Consider the following 25,016-nt stretch of genomic DNA (forward strand, 5'->3'; position numbering starts at 1 on the left):
ATAATAATTAATTTCATTAAATCATTTTATTTCACTTTTGATTGCGTGCTGACATGACAGTTTAACAGATTGTAATATTAATACATCCAAAACCCTAACACAAACTAAATGTAATGTTAATAAAAAATATCCACTATCTTATCTTTAAACTTCATTATTTAGAAAAACACCTTCACTTAGACAGTTAAGTTACAGAACACAAAGACCATCGCTTGAAACTTTCCTTTGATAACTTAAAATGAAAACATCAATTATGGTATGACAAATCCAAAGAAATCTACTGACATGATCTGTGAACAATCATTATTTTAGTCCCATTGACCAGAGCATGTTCATCGTACTGAGGCTGTACCTGACTTAGCTCCTAATCAAAGGGATGGAAGGGCAGCTTGATTTGGTCCCTGGTGCAGATGTTACAAAGACGGGACTCTCTGTAGGTTGTTTTTAAAAAAAAATATTACTTGCATTTCATGCACCTCTGGTTAACAGTCTGACCATATGAACAAAATATTTGCTTCTACAGTTTCCTCTGCCATTTCAACAACATGTTTCCTATTGTTTTTGTCTTATTGTTAAGTTAAGAAAAGCAGTTGTCATTTCCTTGTGTAGGCGTTGGTGCAACCTAGAAATCAATGATTTCAATTCTTGCAAACAGACAAACTGAAGCACAACAATTGCACAATTGATAGCTGGCTGAACAAAAGGGAATAGTGTGTCATGATTGTTGTTTTCCACCAGAGGGAGCACCAGCCTTTGTTTTGGAGAGTTATTCTTCAGTAAACGGCAAGTTCTTCTCTCCGCAGCCTCAGTGATCGACCTTCAGACGCGGCTTCACCATCCCACTTAACACAAGCATGTTTTCACATCCACAGTCAGGAAAATGTAGGCACAAAATGCAAGGGTGATGCTAACAACACCATCCTGTACACCCCAGTGAAAAGCCCTCACAACATGGCACTGAGATAACCAGCTGAGGCCCAAAAAAACCCAGAAAAACATTTTCTTGCTGATAACCTGCAGTACATTAAGTAACATTCAGTCTGTAGTGTTTGTAATTTCAGAGTTGGGTAATAAAAAGTGTATTTCACAGATTGTGGGTGACATAGCAGATGAGACCAATAAAAACACTTCCGAGCTCATTTCCTACTTTGGAAACAATTGTCTATAGACATCTCTGAAACCAAGAAGTGTAACCTTGTTAATTAGTTCTGACGAGAATTGTTTGAGTCCTTACTGAAAAAAACAACAACATATTGGCTTATAATGTTGCACTTGGCTGATGGCTTAGTTAATGTGGCATTTCAGCTGCTCAGAGAGTTTTTTTGTAGAGGGAATGAGACATGAGAATATAGTGCAAGAGGAATGAGGGGTGATGAGGCCATAAAGGAAACAAACTAATAATCAGGTTAAGGCTTCTGCTGTCTCTTTGAGCTGCGCGAAGGAGCCTGAAAAGAGTGCAATCCATTTAGAGAGGCATGAAAGGAGCCCTTCTCAGTGTTTCTGCTCGCCTCTCTCAGTCGTCAGCGACAATGGACAAAGCACGCAACTCGCTGAGCTTGGCCTCGGTCTCCCTCTCCCTCTGCTCATCAGTCAACCCTGCCTGGTCGATCTGGTCTGTGAGGTCGCTAAAGATGTTGTACATTTCAGTGAAATAGACAACCTGGGGGCAAAAAGGAAAAAGACAAAGACTTAGTTTGTGATGGTAGGAAGAAAAGTGATGATTGGACACAGTCAATCCACAGACATTTCTTCAAAGCTTCTCAGAAAAAAACCCCTCCAAATTCAAACTCTGTTCCACTCGCAGTGTCTAACCTTACTTTTACTTACACTATTTGGAAGCTGCTGGTCTCAAACCTCTTCAACCCTGCTAATGAGAAGTGATTCAAGAGAAGAGGAAGCCCACAGATATCAAACAACTCCGACAAAGCCCCAAAAAACCCAGCACTTCAGCGGGTAGTGACCCTGCTTTTCTCTCACAATCTGAACAAGAGATAGAGAGTGTTCGCTGAAAGCTTTCTTGACACTTCCCACCCCTGCTTCTTCCCCTTAGTTCATGAGTCAGGCTCCCCTGAGAGTTGCTTTGATGATTAATAGACTTTAATCACATTACAAGACTCCAGAAGAGTAGGCAGAGAATGAAAGTACTGGGAAATACAACCCCTTGAAACCCACACACACATCTCAATATTTATTCATGCAGAGATGCGTACGATAAAGCATGCTCTTAAGGGGGCATTGTTGGCTTCTTTGAAATTGCATGTGTGTCCTATTGTAGGCCAAAACGGAAAGACCAACCAAGATTGCAGTAGGAGAAACGCTTCCTGATTCGCTCAGGGCCGTGACAGAATAAGAGCTAGGTCAAGCTGGAAATGAACGACAAATCACGCTTCGTTTCAGAAATAATGTTCGACTCACTCTGTCATGAGAAGATTTGACTATGTCAGGCAAAAAAAAAATCTTCCAAACGACTTTGTTCAGGTCAGGCTTTTAAGTGCTCAGTCTGAAGGACCTGTGGATGTTTATACCAATATTTGCCACCTAAACCACATGAGTGGGCCATAAGTATCGGGTAACTGCTGTTTGTGGGGGTAAAGCGGATATTTTTTCCTTGAAAAGTGGCTTGTTGACAGGACCATCGGAAATGTCCATATGGCCAGTGATGATAATGTACACCATATCAGTGTCTGGGTGCCCTCTGTAGGAGAAGACACTATTATTACAATTAGTCGAGTCACCACGAGGAGTAAACGCAGCCTTATACAACTGTGACCACCTACGATCCAGAGAGGAGCCTTTGGGTAAAGCAGAGCTTCAATTAACATGACTTCTGTCTGTACATTTCAACATACCCCAGTCCCAAGCTACTTAGTATTTATACAGAGAGATTACACTTTGACCTCTAAGCCTACAAAATAATAAATAATTTAAGTCGTGTTCTATTCAGGAAGTCTTTAAACAATGAGAGACCACTGTTTCAGGAAACAAAGAAAGGGAAAAAATGTAATCATGTGTTTTTTAGAATGAACAAATGCAACAGAGATTCAAGACAATGTCTCAATTCAGTAACATCTGTACAGGTGGACAGGTCAGGCCAAGTGTCCCACTGACAGTCGCTGGATGGGACTCATGAAGCTGAAGGCTCACAACAAAAGCAGCCTTTGTGTCTTTTCCTGCTGCCGCTGGGAGCGGAGCAGCAACAGCGAAGGGAGAAGGGAGTGGAGGATAATACTGAGCACATGCAGCAGCAGCAGCAGCAAGGCTGGGGAAGAGGTCCTCTGTTCAACTGGCCACCCACGTGTGGCTGCGAGTGTGTTAACATTTGTGGATGCTCATTCATGTGTGTAAGCTACATGAATAAACATAATAGGGAAACATTAAAATTGACTTATTTTGACTAATAAGAGGTCCTGCAGCACATGAAACAAGATTAAAAACATGATTTAACCTTAAAAGAAAAAAGAACATAAGCTCAGTTTGTGGTTTACAGCCGATTCTAACTTCAAAGTACTTCATAGAACTCCATCATTGTCATTAGGTCCAGGATAATCTAGTTTACCAATTAGGAGTGTGCCAGTGACAGTCCCAAAGAGGAAATGACTAGGGCAGGCAGGTGTGGGGCGGGGGAGGGGGACATGGTGGCGCTCTCTTGAGACGCCCAGCTGCTTTAAGAGAAGCTTCAGGTTGGATAATGTCTTTCTGCAGGGCTGCAGCGGAGCCAGACCGTGGAGGCCTTCCTGGACTAAACGCAGTAGTGTGGGCCGTCGCTGGGGGTTAATCACATTAGGGCTGCGTAGAGGGAGACAGACTCCCAGGATTATACACTCCCTTCCATCAGACACTTTATACGCTGTTTAACCAACAATCAGGGCGTAACAGCTCATTGAAGGGTGGGTGAGCGTGCAGGCGTGAGTGCTCCATTGTGTGTGCTTCCCCATGGGGGCGACTACTAACCTGGGCCCTGATAAGAGCCTCAAAACTGGGCTGGAAGTAGTCGATGCGACTGTGGTAGAACTTGGGCATCTCGTCCAGCAGCTGCTTGTTCTTGGCCTCAAAGTCTTCCTTGACTGGTCGCAGCTCCTCTCTGGCCTTGGGTGCAGAGGAAACAAAAGAACAGGTTACCAGCGGTAACTGGCAGTTTTAAATTTACATAACATCCACTCATTTAACCTTCAAAATCATGCCATTTTTTTTTCATCACATTCTTCCTCAAACACTGGTGTTGCACATAATGAGAAAAACAAAAACCTGTTAAGAAAAACAAGTTAGTTTAAAGTATTTCAACACTGGAGCCATCTCTTGTGTGCTTTTTTCTTATTGTTCAGAGAGATATTTGCCTAATTCCAACGGAGAAGCAGTGCAAAAAAAGGCTGTAATCACGACCACAGTGAGGAGGAGTGGGTAATGTGGGCAGACTTGGCTGTGAGTGGACTCCAGCACCACTGATCTGTGTGTGAATGTATTAGTGGGTAGTCTTCTGTAGGCATGGAGTTATGGAATGCACAATGGATATGTGTGTGAGAGGGTGAGAATTTTTTTATTAAAGGGGAAGGGGTAGCTGCTATATTCAAACTACATATTGTTTAGCTGCTGCATTATGGTGTAGTCATTAGTTAGTTTTTTTTTTACACAAACCAGTTAAAATGGCCTACGAGAGTTTTGTTAGGATCATTTCTTTAAGTGCACATGGATTCAAAGGGCAGGGATGCAGGGGCCTCTTCAAGGCTTTGTTCCCCTGACAGTGCTTTTCTCAACGTGTGTGGGTGGCTCGCCATGTGAGGATGTGTTAGAGGCAATAGCATAGGCAACACTGCAGCGCTATCTGTGAATGTGTGCGCTTCTGTAGTGGCTTCATACTGTGTATGTGTGTGTCTACAATTCTCAATTACGTGCCTGTAGATGTGCAGCAGTGCCTTTTTGAAAAGGCACTACTTGAGAGCCTGGTAGCTTGCGTGGGTGAAGGAGCGCACATGTACAGTATGCATGTGCTCAACTATTTCTGTTCATACCCAGTCAGCATTTGTGTCTTTTCCCACTTATTGTGCTCTATTCAAAATACGTGCAACATGCAAGAGAAGGTGAACTCTGCTCCTGTGCAGATAGAGGTAGCATTGGAGTGGACCAACACGTGCACTGATGCACGCTTTCGACTCACAGTACCTGATGTAGTTTGACCATGGCGGGCCCAGTTTTTTCTTTCTCTTCATACTTTTCCACTTTAGATTGCAGTCGTTTGTAGTCCTGCAGCGCCTGTTCGCGGCGCTTCACTGCCATGTTGAGGCTGGGGAAGACGCCACCATACCTGCACGAAGCAAACAGACAATCTTAGCATTCTCTGGGATGATGAACAGGGCACTATACAAAATACACACACAAATACAATCATGTAATCAAAAAATATCCAGACACACACTTAAATGGGGGGAATAAAATCAAGGAATCCTTCAAGGAGAAACTAAAATCATTAAAGCAGCTGTCTTCTCTCTATGAAGTACATTCTCTATCACATGCTCGCTTAATAAAAGTCATTATGAGTTAATAAAATCCTTCTCCTCAACATATTATTATAGAGGTACTCTCAAACCCCAGAGGACAGCTCTGCATTAAGTTTCTTCTAATCTATTATCTAATTACTGTAGTTCAAAACGGCATGAAACTATTCATTTTGTGACAATTATCATAATCCAAATGAAAATATATTCTTGCAAGAGGAATCCTGGTCTTCAGCACTAAAAATAGGAAAACACTCATCTGTAACTTAGCAACAGGAGTCTGAGCTTCATCCTGGGACTTGTTGCACTGGTGCTATTGCTGTTTATAATGGGAAGCAGGAATAATATATACAAGGAATATTCAACCCAATATATAGTAAACAATTGAATGAATGAGAGATAAAAACAATTGATATAACTACAAGATTAATGCATCATTATTGTCCAGAACATTTTTAAAATGTTATAATCTTTTATTAACACAAAAGCCGTTCTAGGGACAGACGCGGCAAATTAACATCCACTATAAACACTATGATAATTGCGTCGGCTGTTTTCAGGATGTCTTTGTATATTGTATATGCCCCTTTCAAATAAAGTGTAATAAATTAATAAAAGGCCCACCATTATTCTTTAAAGTGTGGTAGTTATGCTCCATTTTTTATTATTTCTTTAAAAGACAAAGGACATAAGATAGCGCATGAGCTATTTGACGTTAATGTTTAGACCGGCCTATGGTTAATCAGGTCCACCCAGTGTACCTACTCATCTATGTTTTATTGTTCCTGGTTATAGCAGGATTTCATAATGTTGTCCATGACGTACTCATTTTTTCATTTTTCTTCTTTCATTGCATGTATGCTGTTTTTGTGTTTTTTGTTGATGTAAAGCACTTCGTGACCTTTATCTGCGAAACGCGCTATATAAATAAACTTTTATTATTATTATTTAAAACTAGGCAAACATGAAGAAATTAACTTCCGATAAGAAAGAAATTGCTTGACCTTTCTTTCATGTAAACACAGAGCAGTGACAGTGTTTTCAAGCAGGCCACAAGATTATTCACCCAGGTGTCTGCTACATGTGAGTCAGTGATAAAAACAATCAGAATGCAGAGTGAGCTATAGCATTTTTGAATGACTCATTTAAAGCATTTCATCATCTGTGTAGGAGCACTACTACAACAGTTTAATATGTGTGCCTCCTCCCATATTGTAATTGGCCACAAAATGTGTGGGCTTCAGGATTTATTTTCCTTTTAATGTCAGTCCTTGTCCTGCTTTGATCAGCAGTAACAACTGATAACCTGTGTACTGATTGTGAAATACAATAATACAGCTGCCTTTGTACCTTAGCTAAGTTCTGGGGGGTAAAAGTGATGTGAACCTAAGCTCAGTCAGACAAGCAATGATTGTTTACTACAGGAAGTTAAGCAAGGAGTGGTCTTGTAGCATTTGAGTGACATCACAGAGCCTAGCTCAGCCCAGCCCCGCGGCCCACGCTCTACCGCTATTTATAAAATACCACTTTGGCCCTGTTTATGGCAGGGGTGGATGCCGATCCTCAAGTCTACTATCTGTTCCAGTGTACACATACTTGAAGCGCCAAGGGATTATGTAACTGCCCTCTAGGCATGACTGCACTCCAACACGATCCTATTGGCTGTTGACAACGTAGCGGCAAACCAGCTTTCGGCTGATGGCATTCTCACCAGCACACTTCACCTGACAGCACGGGGAAATTTCCTTATGACACCGTGATCACTGTCAGCCACTACTATCTATGAGAAAACTGAGGAAGTAAGTAAGGGCCGCTACTCTCCTGGCACTGAAAGAGGAGGAAGAAGAGCTAGACTTAAAGCCAATTGCTTGTTAACCCTTTCTTGTCTTTCTCATACTAGCTCCAGTTGTCTCACAGTTACACTCTGGTGTCTGTGTGCCAGAAGTTATGGTGACTCAGCTGTGTCAAAGGCTCCCACGCAAGACTATGCAGCAGAGTCCTGGATGAAGGTTAATATACAGACTTGGTGATGAATGTTTGTTCTAAAATTGTCCAGGCCTCGGACATTTCCCTCGATGTCCTGGCCTTGGCTGGATAACTACCGGTCAGGCAGCTACGGGTGCATTTGCTTGAGTGAGGTTTAACACTGGTTGAGGACTGTGCGGGGGCCAAGGGCACACCACTGTCCATGTGACAGGTCAGGGTGTGGTGAACAGGCTGGATGGAAATAGCATCTGGAGCAATGAGTGTGTTTATGAGCAGCTGCCAATCCACAGACAGGCCAGGCTGTCCCGTCAGCCAAGCCCAAGTCTGGTCTAGACACCCTCAGTCTAGGAGGCTTGCTGTCCCTCTCAACGTCCACCATCACATAACTCACTTTTAGCAAAAACACACAGCTAACCACTAAAAATATGGCAAAGGGCATTGTTTATGTGTAAATTACAAACTGCAATGTGTCATGTCTCAGAAAAAGACTGAAAGTGTGAGACAAGGTTGAATCATGTGGCAAGTATTCTAAAATGATGCTTACTGTGCAGGTAGAATCACTACGACCTGTTGTATAAATGGCTCAGGGCAGTGGGCCATGGGAACTTAATTGTGTGACGTACATGCCAGTAGAACCTCTTTTGTGTCAGCAGGGGAGAGTTTGATCTGCCACAACTTGTCTTGTACGTTGCTGATCCAAACTCATGACAACTCATGTAGCTCGCCTAGTTTCATGAAATACCAGATAAAATGAAAAAAGAAAAGGTTGGAAAAAATCATTGGTAAATAACAAAGCAGAACAGAGATTACAAAGACAAATTTTAGATCAAATTGATTTCCTGCCACTGAAAAAATGTGTGTCATCCCCACAACTGTGGCTAAATAGCTTGGTTGGCTCCTGGCCTTATGTTCTTGCTCTAGAGGCAGAGTCCTTCCGTCCTCCAGAAAGAGTTGAATGTGGCTTTTCTATTCAGTGCTCAGTCCAGGGTAGAGGTCTCAAAACAGGATTCAATTCTGTCTCATCCAAGAGAGCAACGACGCAGAAAGGGCTAGGTTAGGAGGCCTAGATAACACAAATGTCTCATGCACACGCACCCCCCCCCCCCACACACATAAACACAGGGCTGTCACTTAGTTACCCCGCTGAGAAGGATGAACTCAAGTCTGGGCCTGAGAGACAGAGACACACACACACACACACACACACACACACACACACACACACACACACACACACACACACACACACACACACACACACACACACACACACACACACACACACACACACACACACACACACACACACACACACACACACACACACACACACACACACACACACACACACACGGGGGAAGATGTGGGAGGATGCCTCTTTTTGTTTGTTTACTGTACATTTTACCACACCAAGAATTAAGGATGGATGGCAAATTTTTTAATAGCAATTACACATGGATACAAGCTGTACCCAACACACACACACACACACACACACACACACACACACACACACACACACACACACACACACACACACAGAGAACCCATTCAAGGTCTTCCATTAACATTAACGTTTTCCTTCTCAACTCTTCACTAATATTGTGACACAGGATCACCACAGAGTATTTGTAGACAAAGTAAACAATGACAAATATTCATTAGTGATGGACTAATGGAATCTTAATGGAAGCTTTAAAGTATAGTAGCTTTTGTGTCTCAGTTTTCTATAGAGGACACTTTGATACACTCATAACTAATAGCAACAGGAGAAAAAAAGTTAATGAAGAGGTCACTTAAGCTTTAAAAGTCATTTAGGAACTTCCTCTGTTTTATTTAAGAACCATGTTAATGCCTTACTTTATGGCCAAAATACAGTCAGAGTATGCAGTGTCCTGAGACAGTTCTCCTTTTCAACCAATCCACAGCTCTGGGCCCATGAAGCTGGGCCCTCTGCCATATTGTGAGCCTGCCCACACGTCCGCCTGCCGCCCACCAGGAAGAGGAAATTAGAACCATTCTATCCTGTCATTGCTCCGCCACCAGAGTACACGAGGAAGAAAGGGGTCACACACACACACACACGCACACACACGCACACACACGCACACACACACGCACACACACACACACGCACACACGCTCACACGCACACACCCAACCCATTCATGTTTTTCGGTAGGAATTTCTTCTCATTGGATACTTTCAAAAACAAGCTAACAGGCATATGGGGTTTAACATTAACATGAAATAGAAACGTGTGCACATGCTTTCTTAAAGAGCATATGTTGGATCTCCTGGGAGGAGCCAAGAGGAGGAAGCAAACCTTAACAAGCTCTCCGGAAGATGGGTGGGATTGTCCAGCCACTCCCTTCAGTACCTCTGCTTTGCATGTGTGTGTGTGTGTGTGTGTGTGTGTACTGTGTGTGTTTGGTGAGTGTGAATTTCTGAAGACGTGAGCGTTAGGGAATGGAAAAGCACTCACTGCCTGCTCAAATGGGGGCGAGTATTAGGAATGAAAACCAAATAAACTTTCTTCCAGACACACTAACACCACAGTAGAACCACTCAATACATTTTTACAATCCATGTTACTTCACTGCAGGACTTCCTGTGGTCCAGCACCATCAGGGTGAAGAGCAGAGCGGGGTCAATAATACAAATATTATGGGACACTGCCCTGAGTGTCATATGGATTTACAACATTAGGAACAATAAGCCACAAAAACTGTGCATGACTGCTTTTACAGTATTGTAGTTTTCTTTTGTTATGCAGTCAATTTATCACCCTGGGTGGAAAACTCCACCACTCTGCCAAACCAAAATAAAATCCTAAACTTATCAGAAAAACTATGAGGCCTAGATTCAGTATTGATAAATTTAGAGCCAACCTTTGACATAGCAGCAACAACAAACTCTAGAAGAACCACTAAAAACTCAAATGGAAACTTACTTTTTCAGAGGGTCGATAACTGTCTTCTGGATCTGGTTGACCTGAAATAAAATAAATCTTTTGTTAATGTAGGCAATAAGCACCTCTATATCAGGGGATGTGAAACTACAAATTGTTATTCATTGTCAACATGAGTTACATCAAAACTAGAGACTGAACAAAATAGCTCGTACATCTCTCTCTCATTAGCTGCTAAACTAATGCGGCTGAACAAACATAAGCAATTGTGTATATTTCAAACAGAGCACTCAAGAAAAATAAGGAGGGTGGGGGGGGGGGTGCTCGCAAAGAAACTTTCGTGACGTTTTTTATTGTACACAAGCCCTGAGGAGAAAACCCTGAATATTCATTGAGCTTGCGATACAAAAGGATGAAACTGTCAGGGGACGGACATGAAAGCAAAGCCCCACTGATTTCAAATCCTGTGGAGGGTGGGCTGCCGTACAAGATGAAAGTTCTTTGCAAACAAACATTTTAACAATAACAGTTTATATTTTTCTACATTTTCCTTCTGGTTGCCAGAACCGACAGGGGAAGGAGGGAAGAGAAGGGAGGGGGGTTAAATGGAAGTAAACGAACATCCCATCTTGAGGCCTCCAGCCCCGGCACCAAGTCTCATCGACAGAAGTTGGTGCAAAATTAATAAAGTTTCCAGCATCATTTACATTGCAGATTCCAAATGACTGTTAACACCACATCTTCCAGTATGACAGAATGCTAAGTTAACCATGCAATCAAGTCAAGTGAGGAGTAAATGCTAAGTACGGTGAAGGAGAAATTTAAAAGCAGCGAGATGTGAAGTGACAGCTGCATGAGAACAGTGAGCAGCTCCACTTATCATATGTTCACTCACTATTGGAAGGACAGTCAATCACACAACAACAAGGAAGCAAGATCGCAGCTGTGCTTTGTAAAAATGCCCTGACCATCTCTGAGAACATACAGCAACACTCACTGCTTCACACCGGCACATTTCCAAGTACAAAATGGTTGATTGTGGTTTGAGGGAAAACAGAGAACCAATAACAAATAAGTACATGGGAATTCACATTTTCTTTGTTTTACATATTCACACCATCCCCCCTCCCCGACTCGAGCTGCGCCGCTGCTTCTAAGGTGAGAGCATGCAGCGAGGAGGGAGAACAACAGCGGCAGATTTGCTTAAGCATGCTGGTGCCCTCTACCCTCTGCCCCTTCCCACAGAAAGGGGGGGGGAGCTATTCCTTAGAGGCCCTGCAGAGCCCGAGGCCGACGCTCAAGCAGTAGTCTCCATCAGTGAGTCACGGGGCAGAGGCCATCCTGGCACACAGGCCTCCCAAAAATACACACAGATCGCAGAGGAAATCAATATCCCTCCAAACGGAGCATCCTCTACTGCGCTGCCGCCATCTACACTGGGGCTTAGCTTCGGCAGCAGTGTGCCGGCGGGGCTGTGCGCCCTGCTCAGCCCCAGAAATAAACACACAGACCTGGGCCACTGCTGCCTTCATTATCGCTGCACGTTTTATCTGCTGGCTCTCTCACTCACGGGCCCTGCGGCAGAACATCTCGTCTCAACACTGAGAGAAGAGCAAAGGGTGGATGCTTTTGTGTCTGTTTTGTTGGAGCAATAGGGTTTGCTGTTGGTGCCGTTAGAATCAACAGTCAGCTTGAAGGGAGAAGCTGGAGTAGTGTTCCAGTGAGCTGTGCTGGGTTTTAAACACCTAGCAAACCTGAGGTGATATTCCACACAGCAGACTGACCAAAAAGTGCTCACAATCACTATTCTGCCTTTAGCTCACTTTCAGCCACTCTACAAAAAGGAGCCACATAGCCCTGCCCAAGCCTGGAACTGAACATCGTGTTAGGGTGAGGATTTTTATTTAGTAAGACTGAAAGAAGTACTGAGAAAATCAGGTGTGACCTAGCTGTCAAAATCCACTCTGGATCAAAGTGTGTTTAAAAAAAAAATAATACAAACACGTCAATACAGTTGGTGACTGTTGTCCTCCTCAAGTGAAAAAGTGTTGCTGCCTAGCTGAATCACTGTCAAATACATCCTGGCTGCAGAGCCAAACTGGAAAACTACTCAGCTTGGAGCCAGAATATGGAATCACAACTATGCAGTATAAATAAATGCCACTCTTTTTGCAACTAGATAATACTTTAAAAGGGAAAATCAAAAATTGCATTAAAACAAATGAATGAATGAGTTGATGGTATTGAGGAGGGCTGTGCAAGCTCAAGCAGGGTCCGACACTGGTGAAAATGGGTCTTCAGTTCTGGATTCAAACAGTCAAAATGAAAAACAAAAACAAAATGTGATGTTCTATAAATATGAGGAATGTAAGAGAAACAACATACTGAAAACAGTCAAACTGGCACAACTGCTCTTCTAGGCACTTGACCAAGCCAAGTCCTGGATCATACACACCCCGGGTCACAAACCCACACTCTCCGTCCAACCCACATTCTACTGTGTCTAGTCACTCGAAATTGCTCCAGTAAAATTTGATGAGCTGTGAGAAGCTAGTCTGAAAGAATGGTTAAAACCAAAAAGAAAAAGGAACAAAAGTCTGCTACTAAATTGTTGCCTTTAGTCAACATTAAACGTTAGGCATATTTTTCACCAAACAGAGTAGTTCTTCTTTTCTTTGCGACTTAGATCAACTTTAATCTGAGTAGAAACAAAAAAAAGGGACTGATGGATTTTTTAATGATGAGAAGACTTGAAAACATTTAATTTTTTAAAGAAAAAATAAAGTTTTGGTTCCAGCACGGACGCTGTGCCGCACAAACATATTGGAGAAAAAATTTGTGGTCATGGTTTTGAAGGAATATAAATCATGTCCACTCAACCCAATACATAAAATGCAGATGGTGCGCTTTTCTTGGGATACTGAACTACAATTTTTGACTCAGAGTGGGATAAAAAATAAAATAGACAATGCACTTTTTTACAAAGGCTTTCATTCTTTCCACCTTTTTTGATCATTGTTGTCTAAAGGTTATGAAATCACTCCGGTACACAACTAAATGTGAGAAGAAAAGGGAATATTTTTATGGCAACAAATGTGAAAAGCCCAGAACACCTAACAGCAGAGCAATGAGTCAAGAAAACACAGATGGAAAAAAGTCAATCGGTATATGCCTTAGTATGATCTCCTGTGTTCTATTGTATCTTATCCTCTTTAAAAGTCTACTCTTCACAGTGAAGTGCCTTGAGGATGCACACATGCGGTGCCACTATGATTCACATTATAACTACCTTTGGCAATGATTCTAATCAAAAACCTGAAGTGCACCCAGCGAATAATCTGGAGAGTCCTGACAGCCAAAGAAGAGATGTTCACAAAGTACAGCTGTAAGAGAGCGAGCATGCTATAATGCTTAGAGTTATAGTAAAACAAAAAAGTCTGCCTATCTACGGTTTCCACTAAGGACAAAACATACAAGAGTGAAAAAGATAAAAAAGAAACACAAATATTTCAAATCAGTAACAAAAGAAGTAAGAGAAAAGTATATGAAGGAAATGATTGTCTTCATCAAGCCAAATTTACGTGTGGCTCCATAGATGGCATGTCATGTCGTCTGTGATTTCCCTTATGTTTACTTTTCTCAAGAGTTAGTACCCACAAAATGTAAAGCTGTGATGGGAGACAAGCATTACAATAGACGTGTTCACTACACAAGCTGTGACCATATGAATTGCATGAATGCTGTGGTGTATTCCCTTGTTGTGAAAAGCTCTTTCCATTGTACAAGTTATTTTAGCCGTCAGTGAGTCACAAATGCATCAATCTTCACAGCTGATAACAAGTAGCTGGAGCTTAAAGAGGATGATGCCACAGATGCTTTTTAAACACAGCAGAAGGAAAGACATACGGATAGTTTTTAGTCCACAGGCTGCACAATATTGACTAATATGAAAATATGCATTTTCAACAAAAACTTGTCTTCATTCCTTTTTTTTTTTTTTTTGTATGTCTGAGGAGAGAAGTTTCCCCCGATACCAATCTTGTGGTATCAGTGCCAACGGCATGTGCCAAGAAGAGAAAGCAGAGAAAGATAGAAGAAGACGCAGATAAAACACTGAAAATCTTAAGTGTGCAAAAATGTGGGATTGAGTCTGACCTTCTCCTGGTTGAAGGCATCCATCCTTCTCATGGCTGTATCCAAGGCAGTCATGGAATCCAGGAAGGCCTGGTCCTGTTCACAAAGAGGGTTACTCAGCAGGTCTGCAGAGATCTTCACCGCTGCTTTGGACATAGCTGACAGACAAACACACACAAAGCAGAGGATGCTGTTGAAATGTAGAAAATGATGCTCAAGGAAAAGACAATAATGCAGCAGCAATCTAATTAAATTATTACAGGAGGTGCCATTTCAATTAATTCAATGCCGCTTTATTTGAATTTTTCTTTAAACCTTAGGGGGATAAATAGTTAAATAGAGCAAGACTGAAGGTCTTTCATCATTTTATGCATTTAGGTCTTCAAAAGTAACCTTTAATAATAACTTAAGAGTATAGTGGGACAGTTTGCCTCCATTGTCAAAATCTGAAGGGAGGAAGGGGGGGGGGGTGTCAGGATGAATATTCAGTAAAGCACCAAGAATCTTAGCAATGTTTCTACACTGACAGCACCAATTACTGTTAATCTGTTCTCATGCAACTTTGTTTAGACACATAGCACATATCAGATCATGGCTTCACTGTCAAAATAAATGAGCTTCACTGAGGAGTCACTAGCTGACATTAGTGGCTGTGGTGAAAATGGGCTTCATGGAGATCTGGAACAGTGTTTTCACACTCCCTTGGGATTCTCTCAAGACCATTTTCAACCAATCAATTATGACAAAGTGACATTTCTGCATCCTTCTCCTTTTGACAAGGAACAAATTGTCTGACATGACATTGTCTGATTTCACTTGATTACAGGGTCATAAGAATCAAAGGGCGACTGAATGGTGGTGCTTTAATTATAAGCACAAGTAGTGTGCAAATAAGGGAAGCGGCGGTCCCTAATAAGCTGGGGCTGAAACAGCAGGAACTATTTCTCAGTGTGAAAAGCAGAATTATCCCTGCTACTTTCACTGCCTTCTGTTATGTCGTCTAATTGAAACGGTGAACCACAGTGTCCCTTGAAAGACATTTTCATCCCTCACCAGCTAATTGGGAGAGCGAGTTCAATAAAGCTCTGCATATCAGCCCCCTTGACTTGATAAATGATTGTTCATATAGAAGGCAGTGTATAAAATGCAGTGGCGACAATCAGAGTAGGTCCAGTTCTTTGTTTGGTAGCAGTTGCTGGAGACAGGACCTGTGCAACAGATGGAATCCATTAATGATAATGAGGGCCTGACAGCTATGACACTTTGATGATGCAGACATCCATATTCCAGAGCACAAAGGAGAGGAAATGAAGAAGCCTCTCACTCCTCCATCCATCCCCGCTCCTCCACCCCCACAACTGACTACTTACCACAGGCCATGTCTACCGCTGCGTCCCAGATACACATCTCCAAAACCAGCAAGTAAGCAAATAAAAAGTAGAGTAAACATGGTTTCTGTGGCCGACAATTTCATGAATAAATAAATGAGGCAGACATGGTTAAAAAAATGGAGCCCTAACTGAACATCCCAAAAGAGATACACTCGTAGATCCAAATCAAACACACTACGATAGCCTGGAAAAGCCTATACAAGATTAAAGGGAAGACTCAAATTTTTCATCTCAATTTCAAGTTGTTCGTAGAGCTGAAACACTACCAAATAAACCAAGACAACCAAAAGTCTTTTGTAGCCTTGAGAAACCTGCCAAGCAACATGTAAGTATGTTGGTGAACAAGTAGAGATCAATGGCACACCCGGCGCCAACACACAGCTTGGTGGTAGAACACACCTAAATCAGCCTCGGTACTTTTCTTCATGTCTTTGTGAAGCTTTTTCGTCTGATCCTCCAGCCTGTAAGACAAGAAAAATATTATCAGTCAGCCTCTGGTTTAGTAAAACAGTAACACTAAAAAAACAAAAGGGAAACAGCAGCTAAAATGCATGTTTAACAATGGCATTCATCAGGAACAGAACAGGAAAAACAACAAAAGTGACAAAAACGATAACAGGACACCATCTCTACACCTGTCTCATAAGAAATGTACATTCTATATTTCAATATCAAGTTCAGTTTCTTCCACTGTTAAATGTGTTCTGTAGAAAACATTCAAATCAAAAACATTCAAAAGGAAATTAGTATACAAAAATATGGTTCAACAAAAAATTACACATTTCATTGATTCCACATAAAATGTTATTACAACATCCGTTAGCTACCTAATAATACAGGAAATCCTTCTTGTTACTGTCAACTACATTTGCGCTCAAAAGCATTAATGTCTTCAATCATTCCACAGCACATATTCCATTGATGGGTGTTAAAAAAAGGCAATTACTAGACTATGGAGGCAGAAAACACATGCCATTCATTATATCAATTAAGGCAAATGAGGGGTTTAGAATCTCCCCTGAGACTGCTGTCATGTCACTTCTCCTGGTTTGATGAAAATAGGAACGTGATGGGGTTTCACTTCAATGTTTGCTTTAAGAGATTAATTTTACTCGGAAAACAAAAGCCATGTAAACCCATAGGATTTCTGGTCGGGGCACTATGGCAAATGGTCACATGCTTTAAAATATTTGTAACACAAAAAGCATTGGAAATAAAATTGGCAGTGAGTTGCTTCATAATGCAGAAATTTGACAGCTTTGTGTATTGTGAAGCTGTTTGGGGGGGGGGGGGGGGGGGGGATAAAAAGGTTTCTACAGCATAACTATAGATGCAAGAACAAAACACTAATGTGACCTATTCCCTCTGAACACCTTCTTCTTCTTCTATTCAACCAAAGGATATGGAGTCAGGCTTTGAAGTAATGAGCCTTTTTAGGTCATCATTTGTTACTGTTGTTTTTTCTTATTGGTCCATAGAACACACAATGTATTAGCTGACAAATTTGCATGTGCAAGTCACAGGACAGAACCAACAGAAAAATTATCATATAAAATATTAATAATTGTGCTACTGTAGATTTAAACCAAAGAGCATGTGTTGTATAATCTCATCAATTTTGAAGCAAAAATAACTTGGACTTAGTTTACTACAGTCGTTTTCAAACATATATAATCAAACAGCCCTGTCATAACACATTTTGTTCACTTTGTCACAAAATAGCATGTAAGGTCCCTGGCAGCTCTTCAAATGTAGCGTACACATTCTGTAATATCAGCCGATGTCAGGCAGCATTTGTAGTATGACAGCTTAGATTTAGAATTGTGATCTGTATTGAAATTACATTTTTCAAAGATACCAAAACAATAGGTTACTAAACTCCAAGCAAGTAGGGTCTAAAGGTAACAAAAAATGTTTAATTATTTTCTGTCAAAACTCGTTTCTGCATGCTTTTGTTTGTCTTGACATTTTTGGGGATTTTGCACTCAATCGCCACAGACCAGATGGAGGTTGTTCCAAAAATGTCACTTGCAATAAATGATGTAACTTCATCCCTTATTGTTCACACCACAAGAAAAAAACATCATTCTGTCAGAACAATCTCCACAGTAACTTCTTGTATTTTCTCACCAACTAGATGTAACTGGGTCTCTTATCAGTTGTCCTCTAAATTAATGAAAAATGTACTTATTCCAGAGATTTACAACACAGACATTAGTAATTGCAGCATATGGTACTTACATTATAGACATCACATTAGCAATACTTCAGAGAGGATTGAGTCAGTATCTAAAAATTAATTAATTAAAATATCTCCCAGCATTTCCATGCAGCTATTATTATTATTATATAAACTTCAGTTTTTAAATCACATGAACAGTTTGTAAATTGCGTCTACAATTGTCAAAAGAAAAAAGTCTGAAATACAAATATGCGGTCAGTTTTATCATTTGTGTTTCTGTGAAAGTAAAAAGGAAAAGCATTTTGGAATTCATCACACATAGCTAGCCTTTGTTATGAATGTGATTCTGAATGCCAGTGGAGTCAATGGAGGGCATCATGTAAAACAAACTAGAACTAAAACAGTCTTGTAAATTGGCTGACACAGTTAACACTTTAGAGTAATGAAAGGAGACAAATATGAGATGAGGAAAATAACAGTTTAACAGTTAAACCCTGCCAATCATGGAGACTGGGTTTGCGGGATAGTGGGTGAAATCATCTCACCATGTAAACAAACTAACATGCTCTGAGACCAATGCCTGTACACTCAAGATGTGTCCTTGTAGTGTTTGTTTGTGCATATGAAACTCATGTTCCAGATAGCACCTCCTACTTTAAAATGTGTTGCACAATACGGTTGCATCTTTCTCTGTCAGCACTGACAGTGAGAGAGTTATTCTGGCTGAGTGCCAGGTGAGCCTGGAGTCTCTTTCCAAAAGGTGCTAATAGAGTGGCCTAGTGGAACAGCTGCTCCTTGCTCCAGTGCCCCAGTGATGAGCCTGTGTGGCCACAATCACCTAGCCACGATCTCATATTAAAAACTGGACAGAGGTAACTACATTTTGTATCATCGTTCACACACAAACCCTTTGTATGGCACAAAAAACAGAGACCATTTGACCATTCACACTTTTGGGGACAGTAACTTTCATATGAGAACTGGTCTGGTACTGCAGGTCCATAACTGACTACGCTTATCAAGTGAAATCACAAAACATGCTGACATTAGTGTTATCACTAGTATTTCATTCTGATATGTGTGCCTCAAACAGGTTTACCAATGACAAATATTTCAATATGTTCATCTTCACACATTGATTAGATGCCACCAAAACTTAAAAAGACTGATGGTCATTAAGCCAGATAGTATTCAATCAGCTAAATACAGCAAGCTTCTCATGTATGAATTGCATGGTGTGTTTTTTACCTAATGGCTAATAGATAATTTGATATCTGCTAATTGCAAAAAAAGGTAAAGTGCATGTGTCAACAACAAGGTATAGATAAGACACGATAAGGCATACAACTCTATGCAATTTACAATAAAAGAACACAAGACAAGACAACCATAAAAACACGTCAAGTAAGGCATAAAACATATTAAAAAACAAGTTTGATACAAAAAAACACTAAAGGCTGTAATGTGTCAACAATGCACCTGGAATTCTATATATGGGGGGATTTTTACATCCTTGCTTGCCAAAGCTTGGCTTTTGAACTGTTCAACAAAGGCAGCAATTTCCAGATGTGAGTTGCCTCCGAGAAATTGCTATTCAAATTTTAAAAATGTTTATAGACTTAAATGTAGAATATGTAGAATTTTATGACAATGTTGACATTAAAATATATAATATATAATATATCACTTCAAAATTGTCCATGTTGTTCCATGTTATATTTTGTTTTTTTGTTGAGTACTTATATAACCTCAAAAATTACCAACACTTAACAAAGCCAGAAAAATCCGTAATTTTATAGTTGTAACGGGAGGTGTCTTGTCGAGGTGGCTGCCATGATGAGCCGCCATGACAGACAGAACGCTTTTCGTTGCTGTGGAAACACCGGATGTTACGTCAAAGACAGCTAACGTGCAGTACTTTTGCTGTATATTCTCTTCCAGTCTGTTTCACCTGTTCGTCTTTACAATGTCATTCAGTGCGATGGGAGGGTTATGAAGTAAAGAATCAAAAGTTTGAACATGAATTGAATAAAGCCTATAGTTAAGCTATTAGAGGCATTACATTGCATTTGTAACCTATACTTATCTGAGATTATATACAACTGATAACACAAAATAAAAGGTTATATTAGACCAAACTCCCTTTTGTCGAGCACAAAGAAAGCAAAAACAGGACTGATGTTGAGGCATACCAAGTATATTTAGGTCACAGAGGCTCCACGATGTGTTGATATGGATCTCTAGGGTGGAGAACCTGAATGTCTCTACATGCCTGCTGCTCTGACTCATCTATAAGGTCTATTGGCACCACACCTTCCTGATAATGGGCCCTCCTACTCAACAAAACCTGAGAGGGAAATGGTGCTCCCACTCATTCTACAGGGCCCTCGGGGAGTTTCCAGAACCTCTGCCTCCCAGTAAAAGAAGGCCCGGATGTAACGAGCTCTCAGGTCTTGGGTGTTTATGTGCTCTAAAACCCCTCTGTCCTTAATAGGTAGGTAAATAATAGCTTCCAGCAGTTTAAAAATATAGGTTTCTCGTTAAGGCACTTACATCTTCATGTTAAAAAAACTTGAGAATAGGCCTATCTACAAATGAAAAACATTTTTTTTTAAACTTAACAAGCCAGCGGGCCACATCTGGCCCCCCTAAGCATCTTATCCGGCCCCCAGAATACACAGTAAATTATCTCGGCTGAAATACACCATTAGTATATTTCTCCTCTGACACAACTTCTTCACATCAGGTTGACAGCTTTCAGGTTTATGTGCAAGCATATTTTAAAGCCTGGCACCCAAAAAAGCTGGACCTAGTACAAATGTAGTTGACGACCCCTGGCCTAAATGATGCCTTTACATCAAATTTGATAAGATTATAACTACTATCATACATCTGAATTCTTCAGCGGTTTAGATTAAATTAAACAGACTTTCATGATTTCTAATTTCACACAGCACCATAGCTTAAATGTGGATCCTTTCACAGTTCAGTTTTGAAAACAAAAAAGTGACCAAACAGAAAAATGACTGTCAAATTGTGTGTTACAGAGAAACTGAATGTAAGATGAAAGTCTAGTGTGAGCTTCTCAAGAGTTCTTTGTTTACATGCAAAGCTAAAAATCATCGAAGCTCAGTTATAAAAGAAGAAAAATATCTAATTCTGGATCAACATTGATGATGTCTATAAAAATCTTTCAATGTCTTTAATTTCTAACAGGATTCAGGAGAAATGTCTTTGCCGGTATGAAGGCTCTAAAAGATTTACACATATGGATGCATGGACCTCAGTGACACTCTAGAATACATATAAATAAAGTTTTGAATTCATAATGACTTTTTTAACTACCAAACTGTCCATATGGATATGGATGCAACAAATAAACAACCTCTTTTATGCTATAAAACAGACCTTGATTAAAAAGTGAACTTACTTTTGGAGCTTGTCATATTCTCGCTCAAAGTCTCTTTCAACCTACAAAAGAAAACATTTCATTTAAAATGTTGGAATTTCATAACACATTAGGTGAGTTACATTTTATTGTCCTTAACCGTCAATGAATAAACAGAGTACTTTTTACAGTAAAGGGAATTAAGTCCAAAGTACATTTGATCAATTCCACATCATCAGAAGAAGTTGAAATTATACTGATAACAGTTCTTTTTTAAGACATAATGGTGTGAGATGAATAATGCTAACAACAACTAGTGATATGTTTTTGCAGAGTCAAGGCGCATGCTACCATGGTTCAGTGGTTTACTCCTTTGACTTTATCCCAATAGTTCCTACTTCTCAGGATCAGGGACTTTTTTCGGGGGCAAGAGACCACAGCTAACTAATTGCACTTCCAGCGGGTTCCAGCGGTTAAAATGCAGGTTAAATACTTCAGTATATCGAGTTTCAAGGGTCAATTGGGCTAAAACAGCTTATCCAACCCTGTTTCTAAAACATGCATGCATACAGAGGCTGCCTTGGTTCCTGTCTTGTGGTTTTGTGGGCTCTCAGATTTAAACACAGTGGCAAAAACAACGAGGAAGGCAACTGACACTTGGTCACTAGTGGACAATGTAACTGGGAGGCCTCTAACCCACTCCCTGTTTTTTTTTCCTGGATGGCACAGGAAGCTGGAAACCCAGTCCGACTGTGACTACCGGGCCACACAACCATTACACTGGAAGTGGTTTTCTCCTGCAAAGAGAACACCCACTCATTGTCACTTCAAGGTAACCACCTCTGCCCCCTTACATGGCTCAGACGAATTGGCATCTGATAATTCTTTCTAATAACAATATTTAGAATACTATCAATTTTGTTTGCAAGCCCAAATATTGCAACATAACCTTCCTCAAATCCTTTTCACAAGACATAAACCCTTGAAGTGTATCTATTCTTTTTACCTTTAATTACTTTTTGTAGGTCCTTAACCTTTTAGACTGATTAGTGAATTGGTGCAACTTTGAATCTGTACTTACAGTTTTAGAGACAATCTGCTTCTTTGGTTGTCCAATCTTGAAAGGAATCCTGAACACAAAAGAAACAACAAGTGACAGACATTAGCAACTGGAAAATGACAATCCAAAAAGGTTGAGATACTGGGCACTAAGATTGTCAGCAGTTGCATGATGGGTAACCAGAGAAAGGTACAGGTCAAAAGGTGAACAGGCACCTCTTTCAGAGGCCTGACATGGACAATCTAAAGTTGTTAATTCCTGCCCCTCTAGTGTGTTCAGTCAAAGCCAAGTGCATTAACTTCATGTCATCACTAAACACATCTGGCTCCCATTAGAGGCGGATATCACTACACAGAAGTGGTTGTCCCTTCTTCTCAGCGTGGCTTCACTTCATGACCCCAGCTGGCAATCAAACACAGATGCACTCGCTATATTGAGTAGAAAACACCAATTGCTTAAATCTATTGGAAATCATGACAATGAGTTTAAGAAGTAAACTTCAGACATATGCTACAAATCAATCAATCAAAAACACAAAAATTCCACATGGTTAAGTGTTTTACTGGAGCAGTATTTGCACCTTATCTTTAGACTGAAAAATACAAACTTTTCTTCACTTGTAAAAGACAAACACTGACATCTTGCCTGTAGTTTTCGTGAAACAAAAAAGAAATATTCTCCTCCTTAGTTAAAACACACTCTTTTATCCCCATTTCAATACCTTGCCTATGCCTTAATAAGTTGCTGCCAAGCGTCAGAGAGCTTTTTGGAAACCATGACACAGAAAACACAGCCTTCCCAATGTGTTTGGCTGTGTAGGTTGTCATTGATGTGCCACTAATAGCCTGAAATCTAAGGTATATGATGGACAGTTGCTGCTGACAGGCGGGGTGAGGCAGCAGCTGCGTCAAAAGAAAGGTGTGTAGACTAATGAGATGGAAAAGGGAGGGTGTGATGCAGAGCCTCGTTGTGCAACCGGGGTATGCTACTGATGTGTGGGGAAGATCCTTTTGATGACAGCTCAATCACAAAACTCAACATGGTCAAATAACAGCAGTATTAATCCAGTAAAAGAAGAATAAAAAACAGGTTTCACTAGTGGCTAAGGTATCAAGATTCCTTTGATTTACAAGCTCTTTACTGATTCCATGCTGCATCAAAAGCCAATTCTCCTGAACCAAAACAGTTTAAGAGTTAATCTTCATCTCATAGCAATCTGATGAAAATCCGATGCCTTATTGTTGCTTTTGGCCAAGGAAAGTAGTTTCACCCATGGTGTCATCAAATGGGTGAGCCAACGTGGAAAATAACCACTGAAATTACTCACTGCCATCTTACGTGACTCACCTTTCTCCCATTACCTGATTAGCTCATTTTAACGTCAAACTACGTACACAAAGTACGTACCATGCTGTCTTTGTTGTATTTTGGAAATATGATGCCATATATTTTCAGAAACATATTTTGAACATTAAGTCAGCATTGTCAAGCCAGAACTTGCATTCCTTAAGACTAGTTTCTTGTCGCATGTAGACATATTATTATCCCTTCAAATAAGTGTGATTGAGCCCTACGCCTACATAATTTTTTTATGTTTATGAATGGATACCATATTAAGGCAGTACTGTATTAACATACGACTACACAAGTGACTCAAAGATGCTAATGGGGTTATGCTTAAAGGTATTAAGCCCCTCTTACTGACATGGAACGCAAAACAAATCAGACATTTGACACTCAATCCTCTTTGGAACGATAAATGTCTTCTTGCTTAAAATATTTGTAAATGTTTTATTTTATGTGTATGTATTATATATACGTATATTTTCAAAATACAATTAAAGGGAACCTCACTCTATGCAAGAGGGAAACAAGGGGACAAGCAGTGGGGGTGTGCAAAAATATATTCTCTTTGCAAGATCAGGATTTTAATCACATTTTTTTTGTAATATTGATTTAATATTGTCTTAAAATATTAATATTTTAAGACAATATTAAATCAAATCAATAATCAATATTAAATCTATTTTGCAAGGCGTGGTGTAAAATCAACAACGCGGAAGTATTAGACCAAGCAACAGAGTCCGTTATACGATGCTAAGAATTACACAGAATCCTTGCTTGTGTTGTACTTACTCTCTGATGTACGTCGCTTTGGATAAAAGCGTCTGCTAAGTGAATTGTAGAATTGTAGAATTGTAGAATATTTGCCTTTATATCAGGGCTACTTAACTTTCAATGGAATCACACTATCAACAAATGAGTGGAGAACAACATACTGACAAACAGTAAATGTAATGCAGCTGTTTGATTACATGAACGGAGATCATAGTGGTCGCATGCATACACTCTACTGACTACAAGGGGGCTGGCAGAGGAAACTCCTGGAGAAGTCAGAGGGAAAATCTGGCTTTTTGCGTTCACACAAACAGCTCCTCCAGTTAAGTTTTTCTTAATCTTGGCGTCTGATAATTA

At 40.4% G+C, this 25,016-nt stretch overlaps 1 protein-coding gene across 1 annotated transcript in view; it reads right to left on the bottom strand.

Moving 5' to 3' along the window:
- Positions 1-11: 11 nt before the first annotated feature.
- bin3 (bridging integrator 3) overlaps positions 12-25,016 on the bottom strand; it is a 32,461-nt gene continuing 7,456 nt past the window's right edge. Inside the window, exons 2-9 of the mRNA XM_020657195.3 lie at positions 22,563-22,611; positions 21,524-21,564; positions 16,311-16,372; positions 14,542-14,678; positions 10,429-10,469; positions 5,158-5,299; positions 3,952-4,086; positions 12-1,660 (exon numbers count right to left, since the gene is read on the bottom strand). Coding sequence (XP_020512851.1) covers positions 1,514-1,660; positions 3,952-4,086; positions 5,158-5,299; positions 10,429-10,469; positions 14,542-14,678; positions 16,311-16,372; positions 21,524-21,564; positions 22,563-22,611 — 754 coding nt within the window. The 3' untranslated portion in view covers positions 12-1,513. The remainder of the gene's footprint in view (positions 1,661-3,951; positions 4,087-5,157; positions 5,300-10,428; positions 10,470-14,541; positions 14,679-16,310; positions 16,373-21,523; positions 21,565-22,562; positions 22,612-25,016) is intronic.

Source organism: Labrus bergylta, chromosome 2, assembly GCF_963930695.1.
Source record: "Labrus bergylta chromosome 2, fLabBer1.1, whole genome shotgun sequence".
In the NCBI taxonomy this organism is placed as follows: domain Eukaryota; kingdom Metazoa; phylum Chordata; class Actinopteri; order Labriformes; family Labridae; genus Labrus; species Labrus bergylta.